Source organism: Heptranchias perlo, chromosome 12 (genome assembly GCF_035084215.1).
Source record: "Heptranchias perlo isolate sHepPer1 chromosome 12, sHepPer1.hap1, whole genome shotgun sequence".
Classification (NCBI taxonomy): domain Eukaryota; kingdom Metazoa; phylum Chordata; class Chondrichthyes; order Hexanchiformes; family Hexanchidae; genus Heptranchias; species Heptranchias perlo.
In genome coordinates this window covers 22,251,435-22,278,367 of record NC_090336.1, presented here as the reverse complement: position 1 = coordinate 22,278,367, position 26,933 = coordinate 22,251,435, and the positions used below count along the sequence as shown (strand labels likewise).

General features: G+C 41.1%; 1 protein-coding gene across 1 annotated transcript; it reads right to left on the bottom strand.

The window, feature by feature from the left end:
* Positions 1-1,481: 1,481 nt before the first annotated feature.
* Positions 1,482-20,934, bottom strand: LOC137327682 (cytochrome c oxidase subunit 6A1, mitochondrial-like). The gene is made up of 3 exons (XM_067993485.1): positions 20,858-20,934; positions 9,384-9,517; positions 1,482-1,649 (listed from the first exon to the last, which is right to left on the bottom strand). The coding sequence occupies exons 1-3, from the start codon at positions 20,913-20,915 to the stop codon at positions 1,569-1,571; spliced, it is 273 nt and encodes a 90-aa protein (XP_067849586.1). The 5' UTR covers positions 20,916-20,934; the 3' UTR covers positions 1,482-1,568.
* Positions 20,935-26,933: the final 5,999 nt, after the last annotated feature.

Here is a 26,933-nt window from a genome sequence, read left to right as displayed (position 1 = left end):
GTTCACTTTAACAAAACCAGACAAATGTATTAAGGGGCTTTCTGTGGCAGAATGCATTGTACTGCAGGACTCTTTCAGAAAATCTAAACGGTTCTTCAATTGATGATTTATGCTTTCTTTAATGAGAGAATTGTCAGTGAGTGGATTTAGAAGGTGGAGTCATTTTCTCTACCAGTCATGATGGAACCTGCTGTCGAGTGTGAAGTGTATGTTTCAGACAATGCTAAAGGAAATATTAGGATTGTTTGAACATCTATTAATATCTTTGTTCAAGCAGTTCTAACATGACACCACAATCATGCAGCGAGTTGCTGCAGTGTGCACCATCCACAGGATGCACTGCAGCAACTCGCCAAGGCTTCTTCAACAGCACCTCCCAAACCCGCGACCTCTACCACCTAGAAGGACAAGGGCAGCAGGCGCATGGGAACAACACCACCTGCACGTTCCCCTCCAAGTCACACACCATCCCGACTTGGAAATATATCGCCGTTCCTTCATTGTCGCTGGGTCAAAATCCTGGAACTCCCTTCCTAACAGCACTGTGGGAGAACCGTCACCACACGGACTGCAGCGGTTCAAGAAGGCGGCTCACCACCACCTTCTCGAGGGCAATTAGGGATGGGCAATAAATGCCGGCCTTGCCAGCGACGCCCACATCCCGTGAACGAATAAAAAAAAAGCTGAAACAGTGTCACTTAACTGTGGAAGGAGAAAATCAGTGTCATTTACCTGAGGAAGGAGAAAATCTCCGAAAGCTTGTGAATTTAAAATAAAATTGCTGGACTATAACTTGGTGTTGTAAAATTGTTTACAATTGTCAACCCCAGTCCATCACCGGCATCTCCACATCATGACTTAACTGTGAGGTTGAGCATGTTTGTGATTGGTACAAGAGTAGGTTATGCAAATTTGCTTCTGTCCAGCTGTATATGCAACATAAAGTGCATGGTCATTACTATGTACCCTTCAACATGTGGCACAGGATCATTGCTCTATATCTAACTGCTACAGGGTTATTGCTTATACTCCTCAACACGAAGTACAGGGTTATTACTATGTATACCTCAATACATGGCATAGGATCATTGGTGTATTTACCTCAATACAAAATCCAAGTACATTATTGTGTAACTAATATGTGGCACAGGATCACTGCTGCATATCCAACACATAGTGCAAGGTCATTTCTGTACATCGTTTGATATTTGACTGCGTAGATGTCGTCATTGTAGTTATATTTTCAAATTTTTTGAAGTCATGAATCAAAGAAAATGCAGGATTGTGGGATTTTCCGATCTCGCACCTATTCTGAAATGTTACTCAACTGCGGAAAGCCACTGACTTGCATGATAACTGAACTTCACGTGAAGTTTTGCTTTACTGTTCAAGAAGATACTTTTTCAAGGATCACAGAGACAGCTCAATACTGAGAGACTATAGGTCCTGTAAAGATTTTTATTATATATTTTGAATGTTACATATGGATTATAATAGTACATATGAATTATGCACTATGATGATGAACGCACTGTGGGGTTGGAATTACCACCAATGAATTTAATACTTTATTTCTCATAGCCATTGGGTAATGGGTTGGTGTGCGAGTTGTGGAAAAGCGAATGATCTCCATCACTCCAAGGAAAAGGCTGTAAAAGAGAAAAAAAGTTGCATCAGTACTGTTGAGAGACAGAAAAATAATTCAAAACTACTATAGAAACTGAATTTTTCTCATTTGTCTGCTAGCTGTAAGAATCCTGTGTGAAACAAGTTTGGGACAGTCTCAATCCAATCCCTTCTGAGCATAGGGCTAACACAAAAAAAATACCCTTAATCTCCATTCGTTGGCACTAAATTGGTCATTTCATTTGGAGATGATGGTATAGGAAATGGAAAAATGTCACATTGACTTAAGAAAAAAGACCTGCTTTTATATAGGGCCTTATCACACCTCTCAAACACATCCCAAAGTATTTCATATGCTATAAATTACTATTGAAATAGAATGACTGTTATGTAGGCAAACGTGGCAACCAATTTGCACCAAGCAAAATCCCACGAACAGCAATGAAACAAATAGCCAGTTAATCTGTGTTTTTGGTGATGTTCATTGAGGGAGGCATGTTGGCTGGGACACAAAGAATTCTCTGATCTTTGAATTGTGCCATGGGATATTTAACAGAGACATAAACGATTTAATCAGTACATAAGGCCTCAGTTTTAACACCTCATCTGAAGGACTGCACCTCCAATCCCTCAGTATTGCACTGTAGGTAAATGGAGGGAGTCTGGGGTACAGTAGAGGGAGCTATGACGCATAGGAAGTTCTGTCACATTTTACCTGAAATGTGGCTTGTAACTTTAAATTGTTTTACTGCAGACTTAGTTGCTCTGTGTTAAGGGTAGAATCCATATTCCTTCTCAGTATCTGAAAACTGCCATTGTGAAGAACTGTTTACAGATACGTTACATTTTTCATATAGAATCATAGAATGGTTACAGGAAGGAGGCCGTCGAGTCCGTGCCGGCTCTATGCAAGCGTAATCCAGCTAGTCCCACTTCCCCGCCCTATCCTCGAAGCCCTGTATATTTTTTCCCTTCAAGTACTTATCCAATTCCCTTTTGAAAGCCACGACTGAATCTGCCTCCATCCCCCCCTCCCCCGGGGGGAGTGCATTCCAGATCATAACCACTCACTGGGTAAAAAAAAAGATTTTCCTTATGTCGCCTTTGGTTCTTTTGCCAATCAATCACCTTAAATCTATGTCCTTTGGTTCTTGACCCCTCCACCAATGGGAACAGTTTCTCTCTATCTACTCTGTCCAGACCCTTCATGATTTTGAACACCTCTATCAAATCTCCCCTTAACCTTCTCTGTTCTAAGGAGAACAACCCCAGCTTCTCCAGTCTTATGCATGTAACTGAAGTCCCTCATCCCTGGAACCATTCTAGTAAATCTCTTCTGCACCCTCTCTAAGGCCTTCACATTCTTCCTAAAGTGCAGTGCCCAGAACTGGACACAATACTCCAGTTACTCCAATAGGTAAAGCTATATCAGCAAACACTGCATTTTGATAGGACTTTGACCAAAAGATGTTATTTAAAGAATTCCTCTCCTTCCTTTATTGACCTGGTTTGTAGATTTTCATTTATCCGACCCTGATTATAAAGTTAATTTAATTTATATTCAAGATCTATTCCCCAATATCAAACTTTTCATATGTAGCTTAAGGCTATCATCCCTCTGTCCACCCTACTCCTCCATCAAAAATGCATTTTAGAAATTGAAAGCAGCCCTGATTGCTTGGAATGGGGAGAAGGGAAGAGAGCCAACAGTCTTGTGGTTATTATATGTCAATATATTTTGATTGTAAAGCAAGTAGAAATCACTTGACACAGATAGTTTAAGGCAAAGCAAGCAATCAATTTAAGGTAAAGGGTTTGGTAACATGCAATTGGATATGTATCTCACATCCAATATGTTGCTTAGGCTAAGCATTTGATCATTTCATCTATAGGATATAGATTAAAAATCCAGATGCCTGTTAGAACTAACATGGAATGGCAGATGGTCCACAAGAACAACGCTTGGCTCAAGCATTGGGATATATTTCAATAACCAGCTCTTTAGTTTTTCTGAGCCTAATTGGATAGAGGCTGGAGGCTTCATAAGAAAAAAATTCACGTATAGGCTTTAAGTTATGGATGCTGATCCAGGATTAGTATTAGTGAGAGAATTAGTGAAGTTGCATATTTTATTATCTTTATATATCCTAGGAGCTCATAGAATGATACAGCACAGGAGGCCATTCAGCCCATCGTGCCTGTGCTGGCTCTTTGAAAAAGCTATCCAATTAGTCCCACTCTACTGCTTTTTCCCCATAACCCTGCAAACTTTTCCCCTTCAAATATTTATCCAATTCCCTTTTGAAATTTACTACTGAATCTGCTTCCACCACCCTTTCAGGCAGTGCATTCCAGATCATAACAACTTGCTGCGTAAAATTAGTTTTCCTCATGTCGCCTCTGGTTCTTTTGCCAATTACCTTAAATCTGTGTCTGGTTACCGCCCCTTCTGCCACTGGAAACAGTTTCTCCTTATTTACTTTATCAAAACCCTTCATTATGAGCTGTAAGTTAAATGTTTTGTAATCAGGTGAATTCCGCTGTATTAATTTTTTCACTGCTGTCTACTTTTTACTTTTAAGAATCCTAATTTGTAGTTTATAGTCTAAATTGCATAAATAAGAGTATATGTGAAGACTGGGCGAATACAAGAGAACTGTGTCAATTCACTGAGACAATCATAGTAATAAGGGTTTCTGTTCAACCTTTGGGCAACATTATACATAAGTTATGTGGTGATGGTAAAGTCACACTCTGGTTAATCAATAAAATGGGCTCGCTTATGGGATTAGTCTTTGGTGCTTTGCACTGTGAAATCCTAAAAATGTAACCGGAGCTTTACTCTGTATCTAATTGTGCTGTACCTGACCTGGGAGTGCTTCAAGCTGACATTGAACACTCAAAATGGAAAATACTCTATTTGCTAATGCTTTCACCCCTCCCCTTGATAAGCCCAAAATTGACAAAGTATTTGATATCTGTGAATTTTAGTTCAAGAAGCAGTGGCCTCTCCTGCAGTTGTGAAAAATCATTCAGTTCCTTTTTTTTATTCGTTCATGGGATGTTGGCGTCGCTGGCGAGGCTGGCATTTATTGCCCATCCCTAATTGCCCTTCAGAAGGTGGTGGTGAGCCGCCTTCTTGAACCGCTGCAGTCCGTGTGGTGACGGTTCTCCCACAGTGCTGTTAGGAAGGGAGTTCCAGGATTTTGACCCAGTGACGATGAAGGAACGGTGATATATTTCCAAGTTAGGATCCTTTTACCCCAACATTATGGCACTCAGTCTAGGTTCACACATCCCTTGTGCAAGGCCTCACAGAATTGTACCATAGCATGAGTCAACATCAAAGAGGGCAGAAAATTGTAAAAACATGAAAGGTAAAGGCTACTATATCTGTGCAACTCAGCATTGTACTTCAAGTCCTGGCACACTCTCCATGTAAGGTTGTAAAATAACCTTGTGAGGGAATCATGAGTGGGCAAAAGCACAGCAAGATTAAACATTTCATTTCTTCTAAGAATGTTGTCAATTGTACAATGTCCAATCAGACTGCTGCAAAATTTCCAGAGTATTGCTCCAGTTTGGTGTTTAGTTAAAAGAATGATGGCTCAATGAGTTTATCCACCAACTCCTGCTGGAAGTACATGTGTCTGTATGTTGGGCAGTTCCAGAATAGGGCTTACCTGGGATGTCCCCACAACAACTTGCCTTCAACGTAATAAAACATCCTAAGGCATTTCACAGGACTGATTTTCAAACAAGATTTGACACCTAGCCACGAGATATTAGGACAGGTGACCAAAAGCTTGGTCAAAGAGGTAGGTTTTAAGGAGTATCTTAAAGGAGGATAGCGAGGCAGAGAGGTTTAGGGAGGGAATTCCAGAGCTTGGTGCTTAGGCAGCTGAAGGCATGGCTGCCAATGGTGGAGCGATTAAATCGGGGATGTGCAAGAGGCAAGAATTGGAGGAGTGCAGAGATCTCAGAGGATTGTAGAGCTGGAGGAGGTTACAGAGATAGGAAGGGGCGAAGCCATGGAGGGATTTGAAAATAAGGATGAGAATTTTAAAATCGAGGCATCAGTCAAATGGCCTGTCAACAATTGTTATCAAGGCTTCCACATAAATAATGGCTATTTGGGCAAAATACCAGAGGACAGCTGACATGTACAGAACCATACCATATGGTTTTTACAAATGGTGGTGGCAGTAAGAAATTAGATGTGCTAGAGGAGGATATGGAACAATTCATAGTATCATAGATACAGCACATCAGGAGGCTATTCAACCCATCGTGCCTGTGCATGCTCTTTGAAAGAGCTATCCAATTAGTCCCACTGTGCTGCTCTTTCCCCATAGCCCTGTATTTTTTCCCCTTCAAGTATTTATCCAATTCCCTTTTGAAAGTTACTACTGAAGTTGCTTCCACCACCCTTTTAGGTAGTGTATTCCAGATCATTACAACACCCTGCATTTAAAAAAAAATGTTTTCTCACATTGCTTCTGGCTCTTTTGCTGATCGCCTTAAATCTGTGTCCTCTGGTTACTGACCCCTCTGCACTGGAAATGGTGTCTCCTTATTTACTCTATCAAAACCATTCATGATTTTGAATACTTCTATCAAGTCTCCCCTTAACCTTCTCTGTTCTAAGGAGAACAACCTGAACTTTTCCAATCTCTCCACATAATTGATTTCTGTCATCCTTGGTTCCATTCAAGTAAATCTCTTCTGCACCCTCTCTAAGGCCTTGATATCCTTCAAGAGCTAACTGTAGAAAAGGAATTGGTTCTGAAAAAAAAATAGCAGAACTCAAGCTGGTAAGTCACTGGACCATGATGCCATGCACCCTAGACTGTTGAAATAAGTCAGAGAGGAGATAGCAGAGGTTCTGGCCACAATTTTTCAATCCTCAAATTTGAAAATAGTACCATAGGACTGGGGAGTAGTTAACATAACAAACTTGTTCATGAAGGAAGAGAAAGTTAAACCAGGTAACTATAGACCAGTTAGTCTAAAACTGGGAAGTGTAGTGAACAGTGAGGAGGATAGTGATAGACTTCAAGAGGATATGGAATGGGCGGACACGTGGCAGATGACATTTAATGCAGAAAAATGCGAATGATACACTTTGGTAGGAAGAACGAGGAGAGACAATATAAACAAAAGGGCACAATTCTAAAAAGATGCAGGAGCAGAGAAATCTGGGGATATGTGCACAAATCCATGAAGGTGGCAGGGTTGAGAAAGTTGTTAAAAAAGCATACGAGATCCTGGGCTTTATAAATGGGGCAATGGAGTACAAAAGCAAGGAAGTCATGATGAACCTTTATAAAACACTGGTTCGGCCACAACTGGAGTATTGTGTCCAATTCTGGGCAATGGACTTTAGGAAAGATGTGAAGGCCTCTGAGAAGGTGCAAAAGAGATTTACTAGAATGATTCCAGGGATGAGGGACTTGAGTTATGGGGATAGAGTGGAGAAGCTGGGGTTGTTCTCCTTGGAACAGAGAAGGTTGAAAGGAGATTTGATAGAGGTATTCAAAATCATGAAGGGTCTAGACAGAGTAGATAGAGAGAAACTGTTCCCATTGGCGGAAGGGTCAAGAACCAGAGAACATAGATTGATGGTGATTGGCAAAAGAACCAAAGGTGACATGAGGAAAAACTTTTTTACACAGCGAGTGGTTAGTATCTGGAATGCACTGCCAGAGGGGGTGATGATGGCAGATTCAATCATGGCTTTCAAAAGGGAATTGGATAAGTACTTGAAGGGAAAAAATCTCAGGGCTACAGGGATAGGGCAGGGGAGTGGGACCAGCTGGATTGCTCATGCATAGAGCCGGCACAGATTCAATGGGCCAAGTGGCTTCCTTCCATGCTGTAACCTTTCTATGATTCTATGGTAAGCATTTAGAAATGCATACGTCAATCACATTGTCAAGTTCCACATGTAAACTGATGACACCAGCTGTACCTCACCACCATTTCTCTGAACCCCTCCACTCTGTTGTCAGGTTGCTTATCCGACATCCAGTCCTGGATGAGCTGAAATTTCCTCCAATTAAACATTGTTGCTGGTATCCTCATCAGAAGTTATTACCTATTAACTGATCCCAGCAGAAATTATGCTATTCGCCTATTATCATTTTCAAAACCTTTCAAATCATATCTATTGTTTTCAAACCATATTTATTCTCCTCTCCACTTGAAAAAGAACAGTAACATGCTTGCATTACAAAAAAGATTAGGTTAACTCAAATGCAACCCCACCTTATTTTTCTAATCTCCTCCATCTCTATGTTCCATCATATGCTCTCTGTTCATCTGATGCTTGCCTTGTCTCTCCTTCACCTCCCCACCATTAGTCACAAAGCCTTCAAATATCTGGGCCCTACACTCTGGAACTCTTCCCATATATCCTGTTACCTCTCTCCCTGCCTTCGAAAGTCTCCTCAAAATCTACCTTTTTGACTATGCCTTTGGTCTCAGTTACTAATTCTTCTACTACTGCATGGCATCTGTTCTGCCTCTGTGAAGACTCCTGGGATGTTGACTATGTTAATGATGATGTATAAATGTAAGTCGTTGTAATGCCAAGTGCATCCTGGCAGCATCTCTGGAGTGATTACGGTATGACAATTCAATCTGTGTAGGTGTGAATATGGAGAATGCATACAGTGTGATGTTCATACCTCCAATATAGCACAGGTAGTTTTTGTGCCCAGTGTGATTTTTTTCCTTTTAAAGCCAGTTTTCACCTCTCCTGAAGGCACTGACTGTTGCTGGAGTACAATTCCATGAATGCCAGCAGCCTTCTGGTGCCTCACTATGTGTGTGAATCTAGACCGTGAGTGTTGATAGTCTACTTGACCATACACATATATGAAAAAGGTTCATCAGGTGGATCCATGCTCATTCTAGCCATTAGACCGTGTAACCTTGTGCAACACCCTCCTCTACTCCTAGTGATGCTGACTTGTGGAAGAAACAAAAAAAGGCATCACAGCAAGCTCAATCCTACCTTCGTCAAATGGTCACCTTCTTACAGGAAACATCAGATTTCAGTTATCAGCTGATTTCTTCCCTCCCTAGCCCAGGTCACTGGGGCCAAATGTAACACTGCCCAAGCTCAGATGGGTATGGTAGCCTAGTGATTATGGTACCGGACTAAGGCAACCCAAGATCATGAGACCAAATCCCACCATGAAAAATTGTGAATTGAATTTAATAAATCTGGTAATGTGTGACTCCTGTTTCAGACTGGTGTTGACTCTTAATGCCCTCAGGGCAACTAGGGATTGGTAATAAATACTGGCTAGCCAGTGTCATCTACATCCCAAGAACAAATAAAATCAATTAATTTAGCACAGGCCAGGATTTGTAGCTGAGACCACCTAGTCCGTATGGCTTAAAACACTAATAATGCAATATTTCTACCTGTGGAGACTGCGCACAGTATGGTAATTATAGCATAGTTAAAGAGGACCCAGTATAATATTTTTTATTCTAGAAGTCAATCTGCTGAATGGGCAAGGGTTATATTTCTACCATTGATGCAAATTTTGAAAGTTGGCAGAGTGTGATGCTTTTATTCTTCCGAGTGTTGATGAGCATACATAATGTGTTTTATTTTTACCCTTGTCCGTGCTAGAATACAAAGCTCTGGTGTACTTTTATTATTTCTGATTGCTAAATTCAGTGATCAGAATATTCTTTTAGTATTGAAATATCTGTTACAGCTCACTTACTTAGCCTTATACCTTGGAGCGGATGCGGAGATGGGTATAAGGCACAAACTCAGCAGGTTCTTGCGGTTTCTTTAGATAAACATTCAGCATGCAGACAGCAACTCCTGGTAGAGCAATTACTAAACTCACTGACTTCCACAAACGACCTGAAGAATAGAGACAGAGAAACCATCAGGTGTAGACCAAAGAGAATACATGTGTAATGTTGGTGGTGTGCAATAGTGACAATACAGCTAAAACCATCTAGAGTTTATTGCAGCACAGGATGAACCAATTATATACTGTATGCTTGGTGTTGATATTCTCAGAGTCCTTCAGACCAGTTGGGGAGCCGGCTTTTTAAACTTTAAAAAAAACAATTCTGGCTATCTGCTGTAACATCAATTTTCCATCAATTCTTCTTGATCACTAAAAATCTTGAAGTAACTGGTGCTCAACTGTGTTTGCTTGTGTACGTAAAGCTCTAACTTCCAGCACTTCGTTATACAAACATCCAATATAACTATAGCTCTACATTCACATCACTGCACAAATGCAGTTGGAACTGCATCACTTAGCTTAATACAACCACAGTGGGAGTGGGAGCGGCTACTATCACTGGGCAGCAAATATTATCAAGTGTGACATAAAGAAATGAACAGAAAGTGTAGTTATTGAATCGGAAATGACATGATCAACATAAGTGTTGATCATAAAACCACTCACAAACAGACAGAACAGTGTTTATTTTTTTGAAGAGTGATATACATCAAAATAAGCTACATTTTTAAATCTAAAGTCAGTGACTATTTTCTATTAACTTTTATTCCATATATTTATATATACTTAATATATGAAAAATGGAACTTCAACACGTGGACATCACTTTTTTTTTTAACAGATGCATTACAAGGTATACCATTCCTGTCCTTAGGAGACAGAGTACAATCTACCTTACCACAAATAACCCAACAAGAAATCAGCTAATAATCTATAACATATTAAAATTCTTACATAGCTCAACAGTGCATTGAAACCTGCTTTATCAACATAATACTCAAGAGATTCAGTGTTAAAATGTAAACCCTTAGCTGAAGCCTGGTTTGGACTTGATATTTTTGCCCAGACTGGTTACTCTGTTAGCTGAAAGCAGATTGTTCGGTCTGAGAATGTGCTGTCTATCCGATTTCCCAATATCATTTAGTCAGCTTCTAGCTCAGTTATCTTTCAAAATTATTTGAAACTAGAAGAATCATTTCAAAATGTTTATGCAGGTAAAGTGTTTTCTTAGACTGATTTTTTGGGTGGAAGTGACAAAAAGCTTTTGTTTTGTGTTAAATAAACTTCAAAAAGTGTATTAAGCGGAGAAAGAGAAAAAATGTCTTTTCTCACCCTAATTTCAGTTCATTTGTTTTTTTTTTAATTTTAGATTTTGATGCAAATGGAAAGCTTTTAATTATCACTTGTTTTGTTGGCATTCCAATTACTGACACATCTGAGACAGAAGAGAAAGAGAGCAACACTCGGACTATCTTCCCATGTCCTAATTTCATTTTTTTTAAAGTTCAATTTTGAAAGCAAACAAAATCCTTTGAGGGAAATGGATGAGGGTTATGGTAGGAGAGAAACTGAGTGAAGTAGCTTCTGGCCACTTGGTTTTGGAGGGAGGGACTGATTGGGTGGAGGGTCTAGGGTAAAGTGAGTGACAGTGGAGCGAGGTGGGTGGAAGTTACAAAAGTTGAGTGGATAATTCAAGGGGTAGAGATAGGTGTCTGACCTCAAGATGCTGCTTTCACTTCAAATGCCTTCCTGTTAGTCTCCTCAGCTGTCTGACCATGGAGTCAGAAACAGGCCAAAAATGGAGATGCAGCTTGCAACAGGATCAGCAGCAGCATGTCAGATCCCATAGGCTCAAGTTCCCAGAGTGCACCCAAGTATCTCGGCATCCCTGGTCCTCAAGCACCTAGGCAGAGCATGAGAATAAGCAAGGTCCTACAAAAACAATTAAATAAATGTTCATATCTGTTTTTAGTTGTTGGTTGAGGGATAAATATTGATCAGGACATAGAGACCATAAAGTAGGACGAGAGCGGGACCTGAAAGACACTATAAAGCAGGACGAGAGCGGGACCTGAAAGACACTATAAAGTAGGACGAGAGCGGGACCTGAAAGACACTATAAAGCAGGACGAGAGCGGGACCTGAAAGACACTATAAAGCAGGACGAGAGCGGGACCTGAAAGACACTATAAAGTAGGACGAGAGCGGGACCTGAAAGACACTATAAAGTAGGACGAGAGCGGGACCTGAAAGACACTATAAAGTAGGACGAGAGCGGGACCTGAAAGACACTATAAAGCAGGACGAGAGCAGGACCTGAAAGACACTATAAAGCAGGACGAGAGCGGGACCTGAAAGAGACCATAAAGCGGCGTGAGAACAGGACCTGAAAGAGACCATAAAGCAGCAGAAGAATGGGACCTGAGAGAGACCATTAAGTGGCATGAGTGGTGAGTCTGAAACAGACAGAAAAAAAAATCAAAAAGTGATTTAACAACACAAGCAGGAGCGGCGGGGGTAAAGTACAGATAAGTATTTTGTTGATTGGTTAGTGTTTTTTTTAGTAGTTAGACTTTCGGTGTTTTATTGTTAGCTAAACAGTTAAATAGTCTTAAAGCTAAAAGAACAGTTTTAAATATCTGTTAGCTAACATGGCAGGATAGCTGGGGTCCATCGCATGCATATCCTGTCCCATGTGGGAACTCCAGAACACCTTGTGTGCAGTAAGTGCCACCAACTGCTTGAGCTCAGAATTTTTGAGCTTGAGGGGCAGCTGGCCTCACTACAGTACATACGGGAAGCTGAAAGTTTCATGGCTAGCACGTTTCAAGAAGTGGTCACCCCGCACTATGAAGAGTTCAGGAGGAGAGGGTGTCGGTGACTACCAGGCAGACTAGGAGGAACAGGCAGGTACTGCAGGAATCCCCTGGGAATATGGCACTCAGTGTTGATTACCAGTGAGGGTGATGACACCTCACGTGAGTGCAGCTGGAAGCAAATCCATGGCACCCATGGGAGACTGAACTACACAGAGAGGCTCAAGAAAGTGTAGAAATGCAGTTGGAGTAGATGATTCGATAGTCAGGGGGATAGACAGGCGTTTTTGCAACCACCAACATGAGTGCCGTATGGTGTGTTGCCTCCCTGGTGCCAGGGTAAAGGATATCACTGGGAGGATGCAGGACATTTTTTTGGGGGGGGGGGGGGGGTGGTGGGTGGGAGGGGAACAGCCAGAAGTCATGGTCCATGTGGGAACCAATGACATTGGAAGGAAAAGAGTTGAGGTCCTGTGGTCAGAGTTTCAGGAGTTAGGGAGGAAGTTAAAAAGAAAACCTCAAAGATGGTAATCTTTGGAACACTCCCAGTGCCACGTGCTAATGAGTATAGAAATAGTAGAATAAGAGAGGTTAATGCGTGGCTGGAGAAATGGTGCAGGAGGGATGGCTACAGATTCCTGGGGCATTGGGACCAGTTCTGGGGCAGGAGGGACCTGTACAAGCCGGACAAGTTGCACCTCAACAGAGCTGGGACCAAAGTCCTAGCAAAGAGGTTAACTAGCGCAGTGGGGGGAGAGTTTAAACTAATTTGGCAGGGGATGGGCATCAGAATGAAACATCAGAAAGGAGAAACAAGATTAACAGAGGACTGGGAGAGACAAATAGCACTAGAGTAAAGAATAGTTCAGAAACAGGATCAAACAGGGGTCAAATGCGAGGCAATCTAAAGTGAGTTTGGAGTGCATGTGCATGAATGCACATAGCATAAGAACGTAAGAAATAGGAGCAGGAATAGACCATATGGCCCCTAGAGCCTGCTTCACCATTCAATAAGATCATGGCTGATCTTCGACCTCAACTCCACTTTCCCGCTCGATCCCCATATCCCTTGATTCCCTTAGTGTCCAAAAATCTATCGATCTCAGCTTTGAATATACACAACGATTGAGCATCCACAGCCCTCTGGGGTAGAGAATTCAAAAGATTCAGAACCTTTTGAGTGAAGAAATTTCTCCTCATCTCAATCCTAAATGGCTGACACCATATCCTGAGAGTATGCCCCCTAGTTCTAGACTCTCCAGCAGGGGAAAACAGTTTCTCCGCATCTACCCTGTCACCCTCTCAGAATCTTACATGTAATCTTATCAATATAAGATTCAAAGAGGGCTTAACAGGGTAGATGCTGAGAGATAAATAGGGTTGGTGAGCTGCAGTCGCAAGTCTCCTCATGGGACTATGATATAGTGGCAATAACAGAGACCAGGCTCAAAGAAGGAGAGGATTGGGTACTTAATATTTCTGGCTACCAGGTATTAACTAAAAATAGTTAAAGAGGTACTTAAAAGGTTGGCACTACTCAAAGTAGAAAAGTCACCCGGTCCAGTTGGGATGCATCGTAGGTTACTGAGGGAAGTAAGGGTAGAAATTGCGGAGGGTCTGGCCACAATCTTCTATTCCTCCTTAGATATGGGGTGGTGCCAGAGGACTGGAGGATTGCAAATATCACATCCCTGTTCCAAAAAGGGGGAGGAATAAACTCGACAATTACAGGCCAGTCAACCCAACATCGGTGGTGGGGAAACTTTGAGATAATAATCCCGGACAAAATTAATTGGCACTTGGAAAAGTATGGGCTAATAAATGAAAGTCAGCACAGATTTGTTAAAGGAAAATCTTGTTTGACTAACTTGATTGAGTTCTTTGATGAAGTAACGGAGAGGGTTGATGAAAGCATATGGGATCTTTGGCTTTATAGAGGCATAGAGAACAGAAGCAAGGAAGTTATGCTAAACTTTTATAAATCACTGGTTAGGCCTCAGCTGGAGTATTGTGTCCAATTCTGGGCACCACACTTTAGGAAGAATGTCAAGACCTTGGTGAGGGTGCAGAAGAGATTTACTAGAATGGTACCAGGGATGAGGGACTTCTTTTATGTAGAGAGACTAGAGAAGCTGGAATTGTTCTTCTTAGAGCAGAGAAGGTTAAGGGGAGATTTAATAGAGCTGTTCAAAATTATGAGGTGTTTCGATAGAGTAAATAGGGGGAAACTGCTTCCACTGGCAGGAGAGTCGGTAACCAGATGACACATATTTAAGATAATTGGCAAAAGAACCAGAGGGGAGATAAGGAGACATATTTTTACGCAATGAGTTGTTATGATCTGGAATGAACTGGCTGAAAGGGCGGTGGGAGCAGATTCAATAGCAACTTTAAAAAAGGAATTGAATAAATACTTCGGGAGAAAATTGCAGGGCTCTGGCAAAAAAGATGGAGAGTGGGACTAATTGGATAGCTCTTTCAAAGAGCCGGCACAGGCACGATGGGCCGATCAGCTTCCTTCTGTGCAGTAAGAATCTATGATTCTATTACACCGGGAGAACTCCCTTGCTCATCTTCAAATAGTGTAGTAGGATCTTTTACGTCTACCTGAGAGGGCAGATGGGGCCTTGATTTAATGTTTCCTCCAAAAGACAGCACCTCCAACAGTGCAGCAGGAATCTGATTGGTGAGATTCAAATTTGGAGTTGAGGGGGAATGGGCACAGATTTGGAAGGCGGCAACATGTTCTAGTAATCCGCAGTGAATTTCCCGCCAGGCCAACCTAGTGGGGAAGAGGATCGGGGCCAGAAGAGGCACATAAAGCAAAGTTGTTTTTTAAAAACTTCCCTTGTAGAACCAGGAGGAGCAGGAGCATCCGACATTATATTCAAGCTTCCATAAACACTGCAATGTAGAGAAATCAATCTGTTTGTCACATGGCCCCAGAAGTGGCTGGACTTTCTATTCCTTTTGATCTGTGTCCAGTGGTGCAACACCACACGGCTACCAAATTTCCCTTTCAACTTCCAGAGTAATTATATCGCTAATATTTTCTTATTTACAGTACTTTCCACTTGTCCATCTGAAATTATGCTGCTCACTTACAAATTTTGTCTGTCTAATTTTGTACTTTTCAAATTGCCTCTTCAGATTCAACTGCTCTCTCTATTTTTGTCTGTGAATTTGAACAGTTTGCATTTAGCTTTTGGATAAAAGGTTTATGTAAATTAGAAACAATAGGGGCCTCAACATCAATTGCCAGGCAAAACACTCAGCACCTCTCTTCCACCTCACATAATTCTTCTAATAAGTGCCCACTGCTTCCTATCCTTGAGCCAATTTCTCATCCGTTTCCAAGTTTTACCTTGAATCTCATTAAAATAATTACCTTTTGTGCAAAACTTTGTTAAATACTTTTTGTCAAAGACACACTATGTTGTAGGGCTTCCCACAACCTACTTGGAATGTTGCTTCCTCAAAAAAAGTCAAGGAGGTTGGTCAGGCAGTATCTTCACCTTCTGAATCAGTGTTGACTGCAGTTTACTGGATTATACAGATAATCTTCAATTTACTCCCAATTAATTCCATTATTTTACATAGTATTGATATAATACTAATGGGTCCGTAGTTGCTTGGGTCTGTTTTGTCAGCATGTGAGCCTGTTTCTAACCTATTGGGACCTATCCAGTATTCGACTCCCTCATAATAATTGTCAAAGTCTCACAAATCTCGACTCTCTCCCTCTCAGTACTTAAGTATAAGTACCATCTAACCCATGTGATTTATTTGTTTTGAGCCCCTTTCAGCCTGTTTAGGACTTGCATTGCATTTATTTTGAAGTCAATTCTGCTTGGACTATAACTATTTAGGGAAGACATGTTCTGCGAGTCTTCCCCAGTGAATACTCAAGGAAGTAATTGTTTAGTATTTTAACAATCTTCTGCTCATCTTCAGCATCATTCAGGTATATGTAAGACATTAATGCACATGGGAATCATTGTTTAAAAGCAGAACTAACTAAACTACTTTATAACAACTTGCATTTATATAGCATATTTAACATAGAAAAACATTCCAAGCTGCTTCAAAGAGGTGTAATTAGACAAAAATGGATTTTTAAAACAAATCACCCAGTTGTCAAAGAAAAATGAGGGATATCTTCTATATTTGTTTTTATTAGATGGAGGAAGAGATTTCATCACTAAAGCATGTATAATGCTCATTCCAAAATTTTATCTGGAGTCTCCAAAAGGTGATATTTCATTTAAAATCTCAATTCCATTGCTGCTTGGAAATGAGCAAGTCCAAAGATATTGATTTTCAGGGATTTCACATTTGAATATGCCAGCTGCACAGACAAGAATCAAATACTGAATTTTATTCTGATACAATGAGTAAATGTTATTATATTACAGATCATTGAAAGAATTCTTTAATTGAATGATGAAAAGGATATTCTATGCTCAATAGGCTACGTAGACATGGACCGACAGGGACAAGGATTCTTGGCAGAGATTGATATAAAATACCTAGAGGAAGTCCCAACTTTGACAGGTTAGTCTACCACTTCCAGCATAACCATTTCCACGTTCAGTGTCATAGATTCTCAAGCTTCTACTGCCACCATGTGATGAAAAACTAGAAGCACAGTTGATTCAAACTAGGTCACATTTCAGTACTTGCACAGCACGTTCTCTCAAATGCAATGTGTCCCCACAGTACCAACTACAAAAATGACTTATGAACTTGGGTCTGCCTTAGGTACCTTCTCAGGTATAGTGGAGTGATTGGTTTGCTTAAGCAATTTGAGTTTCTTACATTTGTGGGTGCTGACACATACTGCCATTATATTTGCTTCTTTAATAGCATGACCTGGGGATGTAACAATGAAACCCTTCATCAATCTCTCCAAAGGTGGACCAAGCAAACAATTGTGAGGCGAGATCTGACATGAGTCATTAAGATGCTTTATTTCACAGCAAGTGAACAAACACAGCATGAGTTATGATCAGCTTCACTTAGTTCAATCAGTAACTTATCTTCATGTAATAATGCAAAATACAGAACACACCACACTTCCTCACATCAGTGGATCATCTTACTTGACTGATCTTCTAACTGTTCCCCTGGCATTTCTGACTTTCCTAGCCTACCTAAAACTTTTTCCAACTCTCTGCTTAAAGGCCTGACTGCCTTGCAGCCTTCCTGTTTCAAAAAGACCTTCTGCTTATGTCCCTTTCTCTTCTAATCAGATAGACAGGGAACACAGGACTTTAACAATACAATGGGTGTGAGATGCTTTTTGATTACCTAGTCAAGCTAACAAATTGCTTATTAGGAACATAGGAACAGGAGTAGGCCATTCAGCCCCTCGTGCCTGCTCCGCCATTTGATAAGATCTTGGCTGATCTGTGATCTAACTCCATATACCTGCCTTTGGCCCATATCCCTTAATACCTTTGTTGTTTATTGTTTAGTTTATGAAGAAAACAACTTCCATTTAGTATGTTAACCACCTTTCATCTAGGTGCCTTTTTTTACTTGCGATAATACACTTTGCTTAAAAAAAATTAAAAGTAATTTGCAATCTAGGCACCAGATATTCTCTTCGCAATAATCTGTAGCTGGAAATGCTAAGCCTCATACTTATTAAACAGCATTATTGACCAAAATCAAGCTAAAATCTCATTAACATAGGAAACATGGTGATCTTGCCAGGTAAAACTGAAAAGCAAATAGCAACACAGAGAACATTATGATTTTTCATGGATATTTTACTGACCCACTATTGTAGAAATAATAAAACAAGCACTCTTCCCTCCCAAGAGCCCACACTGCAGGATTGATGCTTGCTCACAGTGAGGTTCATCTCTGCCAGATTGGCAACAGTCCATATTAAGACCTCTCCTCTACAGGACTGGTAATATCTGCAGTAAAGGCCTTCTCTGCTAAATGCACCTCGCATAAAGTGAAGCCCCTCACGACTGGATAAGATCCTTTTCTGCAAATATTCTCAATTACCTATTTCTGTAGCGAGAACAAGATCTTTAAGAAAAAAACAAGCAAAGCAACCATTGGGTAAGCAGCTGAGTTTCTGTATCAGATCCCTTAATGTTGAAAGCATTATCTGAGTGCTGTAGATTAACTCAGGATTAGTAGAGGGAAACAGAGGCGAGATCAGATCTGGGGGACTGCAGAAGAGAAATGGAGACAAGTCTACAGTAGGAGGAGATGTAGAAATGAGATTGGCTCAAAGGACAGGACAAAACAGAGAGAAAAATAAATGGCAGAGAAGGTCATATTCTGGAAGAAGATGCAGCACACTAATTTAAAATTGATCAAATTGAGGGACATCAAAATCCTTAAATTAAAAACAGAAAAAGTTGGAAATACATAGATCGGTAACAATACGGAAAGAGAAATATTAACATTTCAGATGTGGATTCTGCTGCAACTGAAAGATAATTGACCCCCTTTATAGTTCTGCACAAAACAAAGAGGGATGGAAGAACGCATAAAAGTTAAGAGCCTTATATCCTAAGTACTTTCACAAAGAAGCAGTTAAAAAAGCCTCTGAACAGGTTTGTTTATCATTGAGCATGTTACCTAATTTTTAAACAAACATTAAAATTCTTGTTGCTCGAGGGGCTTAAAAATTGTGATAGTGTTTCTATGTCAAATCCCGAAATGCTAAGAATCAGCTGATGTATTTCATTCAAGATCAAATTGGCACAGTATTCTATTACAAAGCTAGCCACTGCATTGGATGAGCTATTTGAGATGGCAACCCGAGAAAAGGGAAACGCTACTGTTGTTGGTAGCCATGTTTTGTTTTACCTGGCCAGTGTGGGGTGATGCTGAAAAAAAGGTATTATTTTGATAATCCGAGCTGCTGTTACAAATAGGGTAAAAATGCCACTTTGTTTCCTAGGTGAAGCAGAATAATGCAATGTTATTTTCTTCAGCAGAGTAACAGAAGAGAAACCACACAAGCAGCTCAATGGGTCGGACTGGATAATAGCGGGTGCTATTTAGAATCACCTGGCAGCATATGGATTCTATGTAATCGCGAAAGACACCAGCAGAATCCACACAAATTCAGACATGCCCCTCTTAATGGCAAAGCAGCACTTTCCAACCCTAAGATCCAAACTCTGGCTGGTTTACCCTCTGGAAAGAACTATTATTAGGGCTGACCATTTGCAAAATCTAGGAGTTAATAGAGGAGGGCAGGAATTCTGGTATCTCCATTGATATTGATTAATAACTAAGCTTTCACATTCTAAGCCACAAGTATAAAAACAGATGCTTGATGCCTCGTTTAAACATTACAAACTTCTGGTCACTCTATTTAAAATTAAACTCTAAATTTGAAGGGGTGGTATCTTTGTGAGGGGGCTAAGTTCATTGTATGTGAAGTCCTTTGAGATACTTAAATGCAAGTCTTTCTTTGACCACAGGAGTGTTGAAAAAAATCAGCTGCTTTGTCAGCCACCTAGCAAAAGAAAGAAAGAACTTGCATTTATATAGCACCTTTCATGAGCTCAGGAAGTCACAAAGTGCTTTACAGCCAATGAAGTACTGTACTTTTGAAGTGTAGCCACTGTTGTAATGTAGGAAATGTGCAGCAAACTCCCACATGGAACAACATGGAAACACAGCAGCCAATTTGTGTACAGTAAGCTCCCACAAACAGCAATGTGGTAATGGCCAGATAATCTGTTTTAGTGATGTTGGTTGAGGGATAAATATTGGTCAAGACATTGGGGAGAACGCCCCTGCTTTTCTTCGAATAGTGCCATGGGATCATTTACGTCCACCTGAGAGGACCGACGGTGCCTCATCTGAAACGTCTCATCCGAAAGACGGCACCTCAGAGTGTGCAGCACTCCCTCAGTACTGCACTAGAATGTCAGCATAGATTTTGTGCTCCAGTCTCTGGAATGGGTCTTGAACCCACAACCTTTTGACTCAGAGGCAGAACAAAGATCAGTTATTGTATGGAAGATGTTATCTATAGCACATATCAGGAATTCAAGTTGAAAGAGAGAAACGAAAAGGGAAATTGTGTGACATATCAGGTAGACTACCGTAATCTCTTCCTAAGTCTGCATTTGTGTTCACTTTCTCTTATGTCCCTGCATCCCATGTATATCTTCACCTCTTGTGTATCTGGTCTTTCTTCATGACGGTCAGTGTCAAGATCATGCAGATGATTACATTTTACAATGTTGTTTCAATGAGCAGACCTACCAAATGTCACTTATATGAAATGGGTAAAAAAATCATTTTGATTAAAATGTACATCACTCAGATACAGCGCCAAGTATATAAATGAGTTGGCAGGTCATTTTAGTGATCTCAGATGTCACTCCAGTTACAGTCTGTATCTCTCTTTCCCCTCTCCCTATCACGGTTCTCTAAACAAATCTTGGCGCGCTGATTGCAGCACGACCCGCTCCCGCTAACGGTTACTTTTTTCAAATATAACTGCAGCTCGTGTCTGGCTCACGCTCTGCGATGGTCAGTGTCCGTTCCCTTCTCTCCGTGCGTTTGTGAATATACGTATTTGATATAATTTCAGTTTTACTGCGGTGATTATTGATCGCTTGGTGCTGGGTTTTTTTTTACCTGCTCCCTTGTGTCCATGCGCCTTGCTGGCTGTGGCCAAAGTCCTGCCGACGCTCATCACTCTTGCTCCCAATCTTTGTGCCATCTTCAACGGAGTGACTCTTGACAACGCGGTCGACCTCATCGCTGATGTCGTCACAATGCTACGTCCTATGGTCAATCCAAGGGGGTTTGGCCGATTGGCGTGGAGAAGGTCAACGGGAGAAAAGTTAGAAGAGAGAGGAAGAGAGTGGAGAGGTAGACAGTGAGGATGAAATAGAGAGAAAAGGAAAGAATGAAAAAGAGACATAAGATGGAGGAAAATAGGGAGAGGAAACGACAGGATGGACCAGAACATGCATGAGTCAAGGGCAAAGATTGAGTAAAGAGATGAAGTTGAGAAGCCAGAATTGAATAGAGGTGGAATAGAAATAAGGGGACAGATGGAAGAAGAAAGGAGAAGGGAAGAGGGGATAGATATGGGGAAGTGATTGAAGTAGGAAAGAGAAAGAATAAGGAAAAGATGGTGATGAGAAGACAATTTAAAAAAAAATTGTCAGTGAGCTGTCATGTCCCATAGTGACAGTTGCCTCCTGCTTGTGTACCAAATGCTTAGCCAGAAGTCATACTGCCAGGGCTGATTTACGAGGTCCACTGCAAGGGTTGTTCTGAGTCCCTCTTTTTCCCTACCCTTCCCCCCCTCCCCCGTTTGTGCTGGTTAAGTACTGAAGAGGTGGACTGTCATTGAAGTGTTTCCAGGGCATATAGGGATAATGTTAATATAAACCATCCGGTGGAAACCCACCTGTTTCTTGCCCAGCGATTTAGGTTAAAATGACCCCCACTATGTCCCTTTGGAAATTTCAGAAATTTATGTAAAATATTACTATCTGGTACATTTTCCTATTCAATTAATTACTGTTCTTCAGGCATTCCTAGTTTTATGCAAACAAGAACTACTCACCCCATTCATCAATCTCGCCAAGTTCTGAATGGTGCATTATCTGAATCTAGGTTTTGATGAGGTCAATAGAAGTATCACTCACTTATTTTCTACCTCTGCCTCTGTTACTCTTCTTTCTCTCTATTTACTGCCCCCTAGGATGGAAATTCCTATTTTCATGACCATTAGCAAAAAAAATTAGAAATGGGCAGACACATGGCAGATGAAATTTAACACCGAGAAGTGTGAAGTGATTCATTTTGGTAGGAAGAAAGAAGAGAGGCAATATACACTAAATGGTACAATTTTAAAGAGGATAGAGCTGGGTGTCGTCAGCATACATGTGGATAAAATGCTCCTTTATCTCTCCAACTCCTGAACAACTGATTGATAAGTTGTCCTTTTGCTCCCTGTGCTCATGAATAGAGGATCTATGTACTGTATAGCTTGCTTTGTCATTCCCCAGGCTTCTGAATAGTTGGTCAGTGTTCACTTAGCAACTTAACTAGATTAAAAAGATCAACTTGGTGTTTTAAGACCCGTGCAACTGCAGGATTCGCCTTGAGCTGGCCCTGGATATTATGTTATGTAGCTGACCTAGGAGGAATATCTGGATCTATTTTACTGGCTGATATCAGGGAATGTTTTACAGCAGCATCTATTATAACACTCCTGTATCTATCTACATTTACGCATCCATTGATCTTTTAATATATTTAAATAGTGCATTTGGTACACCCAATCACACGATGTTACAGATGAAAGCAATCTTAAAATGCTGGGTGCTTCTGCGTTACAACCCAAAACTGACCACCTTATTCCAAACTGCAAAGTTCCCTCATCATACAACCATTTAACTCTGAATGACCTCAGACTGTGTTTATTTATAGCAATTAGACTTTGTGGCTTAAAACAGAGTTTCCAAACAATGGCCCTGATTCCTAATAATCCTGTCCTCGAAGTCCAGACACATAGTCCTATTTGTGCTTAGATTTTTTATTTGATGATTTGTTCTGTTTGAATTTTGTGGGCCTGGAAATCATAGAATCATAGAAAATTTACAGCACTGCAGGAGGCCATTCGGCCCATCGTGTCCACGAAGGCTGAAAATGAGCCTCCCAGCCTAATCCCACTTTCCAGCACTTGGTCTGTAGGTCATGGCACTTCAGGTGCACAACCAGGTACTTTTTAAATGAGTTGAGGGTTTCTGCCTCTACCACCCTTTCAGACAGTGAATTCTAGACCCCTACCACCCTCTGGATGAAAAAAAAATTTCCTCAGCTCCCCTCTAATCCTTCTACCAATCGCTTTAAATCTATGCCCCCTGGTTATTGACCTCTCTGCTAAGGGAAATAGGTCCTTCCTATCCACTCGATCTAGGCCCCTCATAATTTTATAGACCTCAATTAAATCACCCCTCAGCCTCCTCTGTTCCAAAGAGAACAACCCCAGCCTATCCAATCTTTCCTCATAGCTAAAATTCTCCAGTCATGGCAATATCCTCTGTAAATCTCCTCTGTGCCCTCTCTAGTGCAATTACATCCTTCCTGTAATGTGGTGACCAGAACTGTACACAGTACTCAAGCTGTGGCCTAACTAGTGTTTTATACAGTTCCAGCATAACTTCCCTGCTCTTATATCCTATGCCTCGGCTATTAAAGGAAAGTATTCCATATGCCTTCTTAACCACTTTATCTACCTGTCCTGCTACCTTTAGGGATCTGTGGACATGCACTCCAAGGTCCTTCACTTCCTCTACACTTTTCAGTATCCTCCCATTTATCGTGTACTCCCTTGCCTTGTTTGCCCTCCCCAAATGTATTACCTCACACTTCTCCAGATTGAATTCCATTTGCCACTTTTCTGCCCACCTGACCAGTCTATTGATATCTTCCTGCAGTCTACAGCTTTCCTCCTCACGATCAACCACATGGCCAATTTTTGTATCATCTGCAAACTTCTTAATCATGCTCCCTACATTTAAGTCCAAATCATTAATATATATCACAAAAAGCAAGGGACCTAGTACTGAGCCCTGCGGAACCCCACTGGAAACAGCCTTCCAGTCACAAAAGCACTCGTCGACTATTACCCTTTGCTTCCTGCCACTGAGCCAATTTTGGATCCAACTTGCCACTTGCTCTTGGATCCCATGAGCTTGTATTTTTTTGACCAGTCTGCCATGTGGAACCTTGTCAAAAGCCTTGATAAAATCTATGTAGACTACATCGAATGCACCACCCTCATCGATCCTCCTTGTTACCTCCTCAAAAATTTCAATCAAGTTAGTCAGACACAACCTTCCCTTAACAAATCCAGTCCTTGATTACTCCGTGCCTTTTTAAGTGAGGGTTTATCCTGTCCCTCAGAATTGATTCCAATAAATTGCCTACCACCGAGGTTAGACTGACAGGCCTGTAATTACTCGGTCTATCCCTCGCTCCCTTTTCAAACAATGGTACAATGTTAGCAGTCCTCCAATCCTCCGGCACCATGCCTGTATCCAGTGAGGATTGGAAAATGATGGTCAGAACCTCCACTATTTCCTTCCTTGCTTCTTTTAACAGCCTGAGATACATTTCATCTGGTCCTGGTGATTTATCTATTTTCAAAGATGCTATTCCCCTTAATACTTCCTCTCTTCCTAAGTTTATCCCATCCAATATTTCACACTCCTCCTCCTTAACTACAATGTCTGCATCGTCCCTCTCGTTTGTGAGGACAAACGCAAAGTATTCATTAAGAACCATAACAGCATCTTCCACCTCCACACATAGGTTACCTTTTTGGTCTCTAATAGGCTCTACTCTTTCCTTAGTTATCCTCTTGCTCTTAATGTATTTATAAAACATCTTTGGGTTTTCCTTGATTTTACTTACCAATATTTTTTCATGCCCTCTCTTTGCTTTCCTAATTTCCTTTTTAATTTCACCCCTGCTCTTTTTATACTCCTCTAGGCTTTCTGTAGTATTGAGTTCTCAGTATCTGACATAAGCTTTCCTTTTCTGCCTTATCATACCCTGTATGCTCCTTGACATCCAGGGGGCTCTAGATTTAGCAGCCTCACCCTTTTTCTTTGTGGGAACATGTTTACTCTGCACCCCTTGAATCTTCCCCATGAATGCCTCCCACTGCTCTGACATTGCAGCTATTTCCATTCCACTTTTGCTAAATCACTTCTTAGCTTAGTAAAATTGGCTTTTCCCAATTGAGAACTTTAACTCCTGTTCTATCTTTGTCCTTTTCCATAACAATGCTAAAACTAACTGAATTATAATCACTGTTTTTGCATTTCTCAGAAATTTGCCAACTTATTTGCTCTTCTATCTACCCCTGACTGTTTGGGGAACTATAGTACACTCCCAGTAGTGTGACTGCCCCTTTTTTTGTTCCTTAGCTCAACCCATATGGCCTCAATTGATTATCCTTCTAACACATCATCTCTTCTCACAGCTGTAATTGTTTCTTTAACCAAAATTGCCACCCCCTCCTTTTTTAATCCCCTTCTCTATCTTGTCTGAAAACCCTGTAACCAGGAGCATTGAGCTGCCATTCCTGCCCCTGTTTAAGCCATGTTTCAGTAATAGCTAAGATATCGTACTTCCATGTGTCTATCTGTGCCCTATGCTCATCTGCCTTAGTCACTATACTCTTTGCATTGAGGTATATACCTTTAAACACTGCCAAGCTCCCTTTGGGAAGTGCAGTTGCCTATGGATGAATCCTAAACCAGAACTGCAAGATCTATTAGTATCATCAACTTGAGATATATGCAAATCAATGGAGATATTGAAATAAACTTTATTTGAGGCACCTTTGCAAACACCTAAGTGGCTCATGAGGACCAAAAGCTTGAACAACCCAGACTTACAAGAGGAGGCTAACTTAAACACAGCTCCATCTTAGCAGCTGAATAATGCATTAGTAGAATATTCCACTCATTATTAAACAGCACATCATTTAATTTACTGTGAGAAATGTCCTCCTCCCTTTCTGGCAGACCATGGACCTCTCCCCAGTGCTGCCGGACCCCAGGACGCCCTCTGAAATTCTGCCTGACCCTGGTAGCCACCCATGCTGCCAGACGTGAGCTCTCCCTCTTAGTATCATAGTAGGTACAACACTGGAAGAGGCCATTCAGGCCATCGTGCCTGTGCCCGGCTCTTTGAAAGAGCAATCTAATTAGTCCCATTCTCCTGCTCTTTCCCCATAGTCCTGTAAATTTTTCCCCTTAAGTATTTATCCAGTTTCCTTTTAAAAGTTAAAAAACATGTTTCCTCATGTCGCCTCAGGCCTTTTACCTACCACCTTAAATCTGTGTCCTCTGGTTACCGACCCTTCTGCCATTGGAAACAGTTTCTCCTCATTTACTCTATCAAATCCCTTCATGATTTTGAACACTTCTATCAAATCCCCCCTTAACCTGCTCTGTTCTAAGGAGAACAATCCCAGCTTCTTTAATCTCTTCACATAACTGAAGTCCCTCATTCCTGGTATCTTCTAGTAAATCTCTTTTGCACCGTTGCAAGGCCTTGACATCCTTCCTAAAGTGTGGTGCCTAGAATTGAACACAATACTCCAGCTGAGGCCTAACCAGTATTTCATAAAGTTTTAGCATAACTTCCTTGCTTTTGTACTCTATGCCACTATTAATAAAGCACAGGACCCCATATGCTTTTTCAATAGCATTCTCAACTTGTCCTGCCACCTTCAAAGATTTGTGTATGTACACCCCCAGGTCTCTCTGTTCATGCACCCCCTTTAAAATTGTACCATTTAGTTTATATTACCTCTCCTCATTCTTCCTACCAAAATGTATCACTTCATACTTCTCTGTGTTAAATTTCATCTGCCATGTGTCTGTCCATTTCACCAGTCTGTCTATGTCCTCCTGAAGTCTGTTACTATCCTCTGCATTGTTTGCTACATTCTGGAGTTTCGTGTCACCTGCAAACTTTGAAATTATACCCTCTATACCCAAGTCCAGATCATTAATATATATTATAAAGAGCAGCAGTCCTAATACTGGCCCCTGGGGAACACCACTGTATACTTCTCTCCAGTCTGAAAAGCAACCATCACTACACTCTGCTTTCTGTCCCTTAGCCAATTTTGTGTCCAGACTGCTACTGTCCCTTTAATCCCATGGCCTTT

Coding starts and splice junctions, on each gene's coding strand:
- LOC137327682 (XM_067993485.1), bottom strand. CDS start 20,915: ATGAGCGTCGGCAGGACTTTGGCCACAGCCAGCAAGGCGCATGGACAC. Junction 9,518..20,857: donor GCATGGACACAAGGGAGCAG/GTAAAAAAAAAC, acceptor TCTATTCTTCAG/GTCGTTTGTGGAAGTCAGTG. Junction 1,650..9,383: donor ATCTCCGCATCCGCTCCAAG/GTATAAGGCTAA, acceptor TCTCTTTTACAG/CCTTTTCCTTGGAGTGATGG.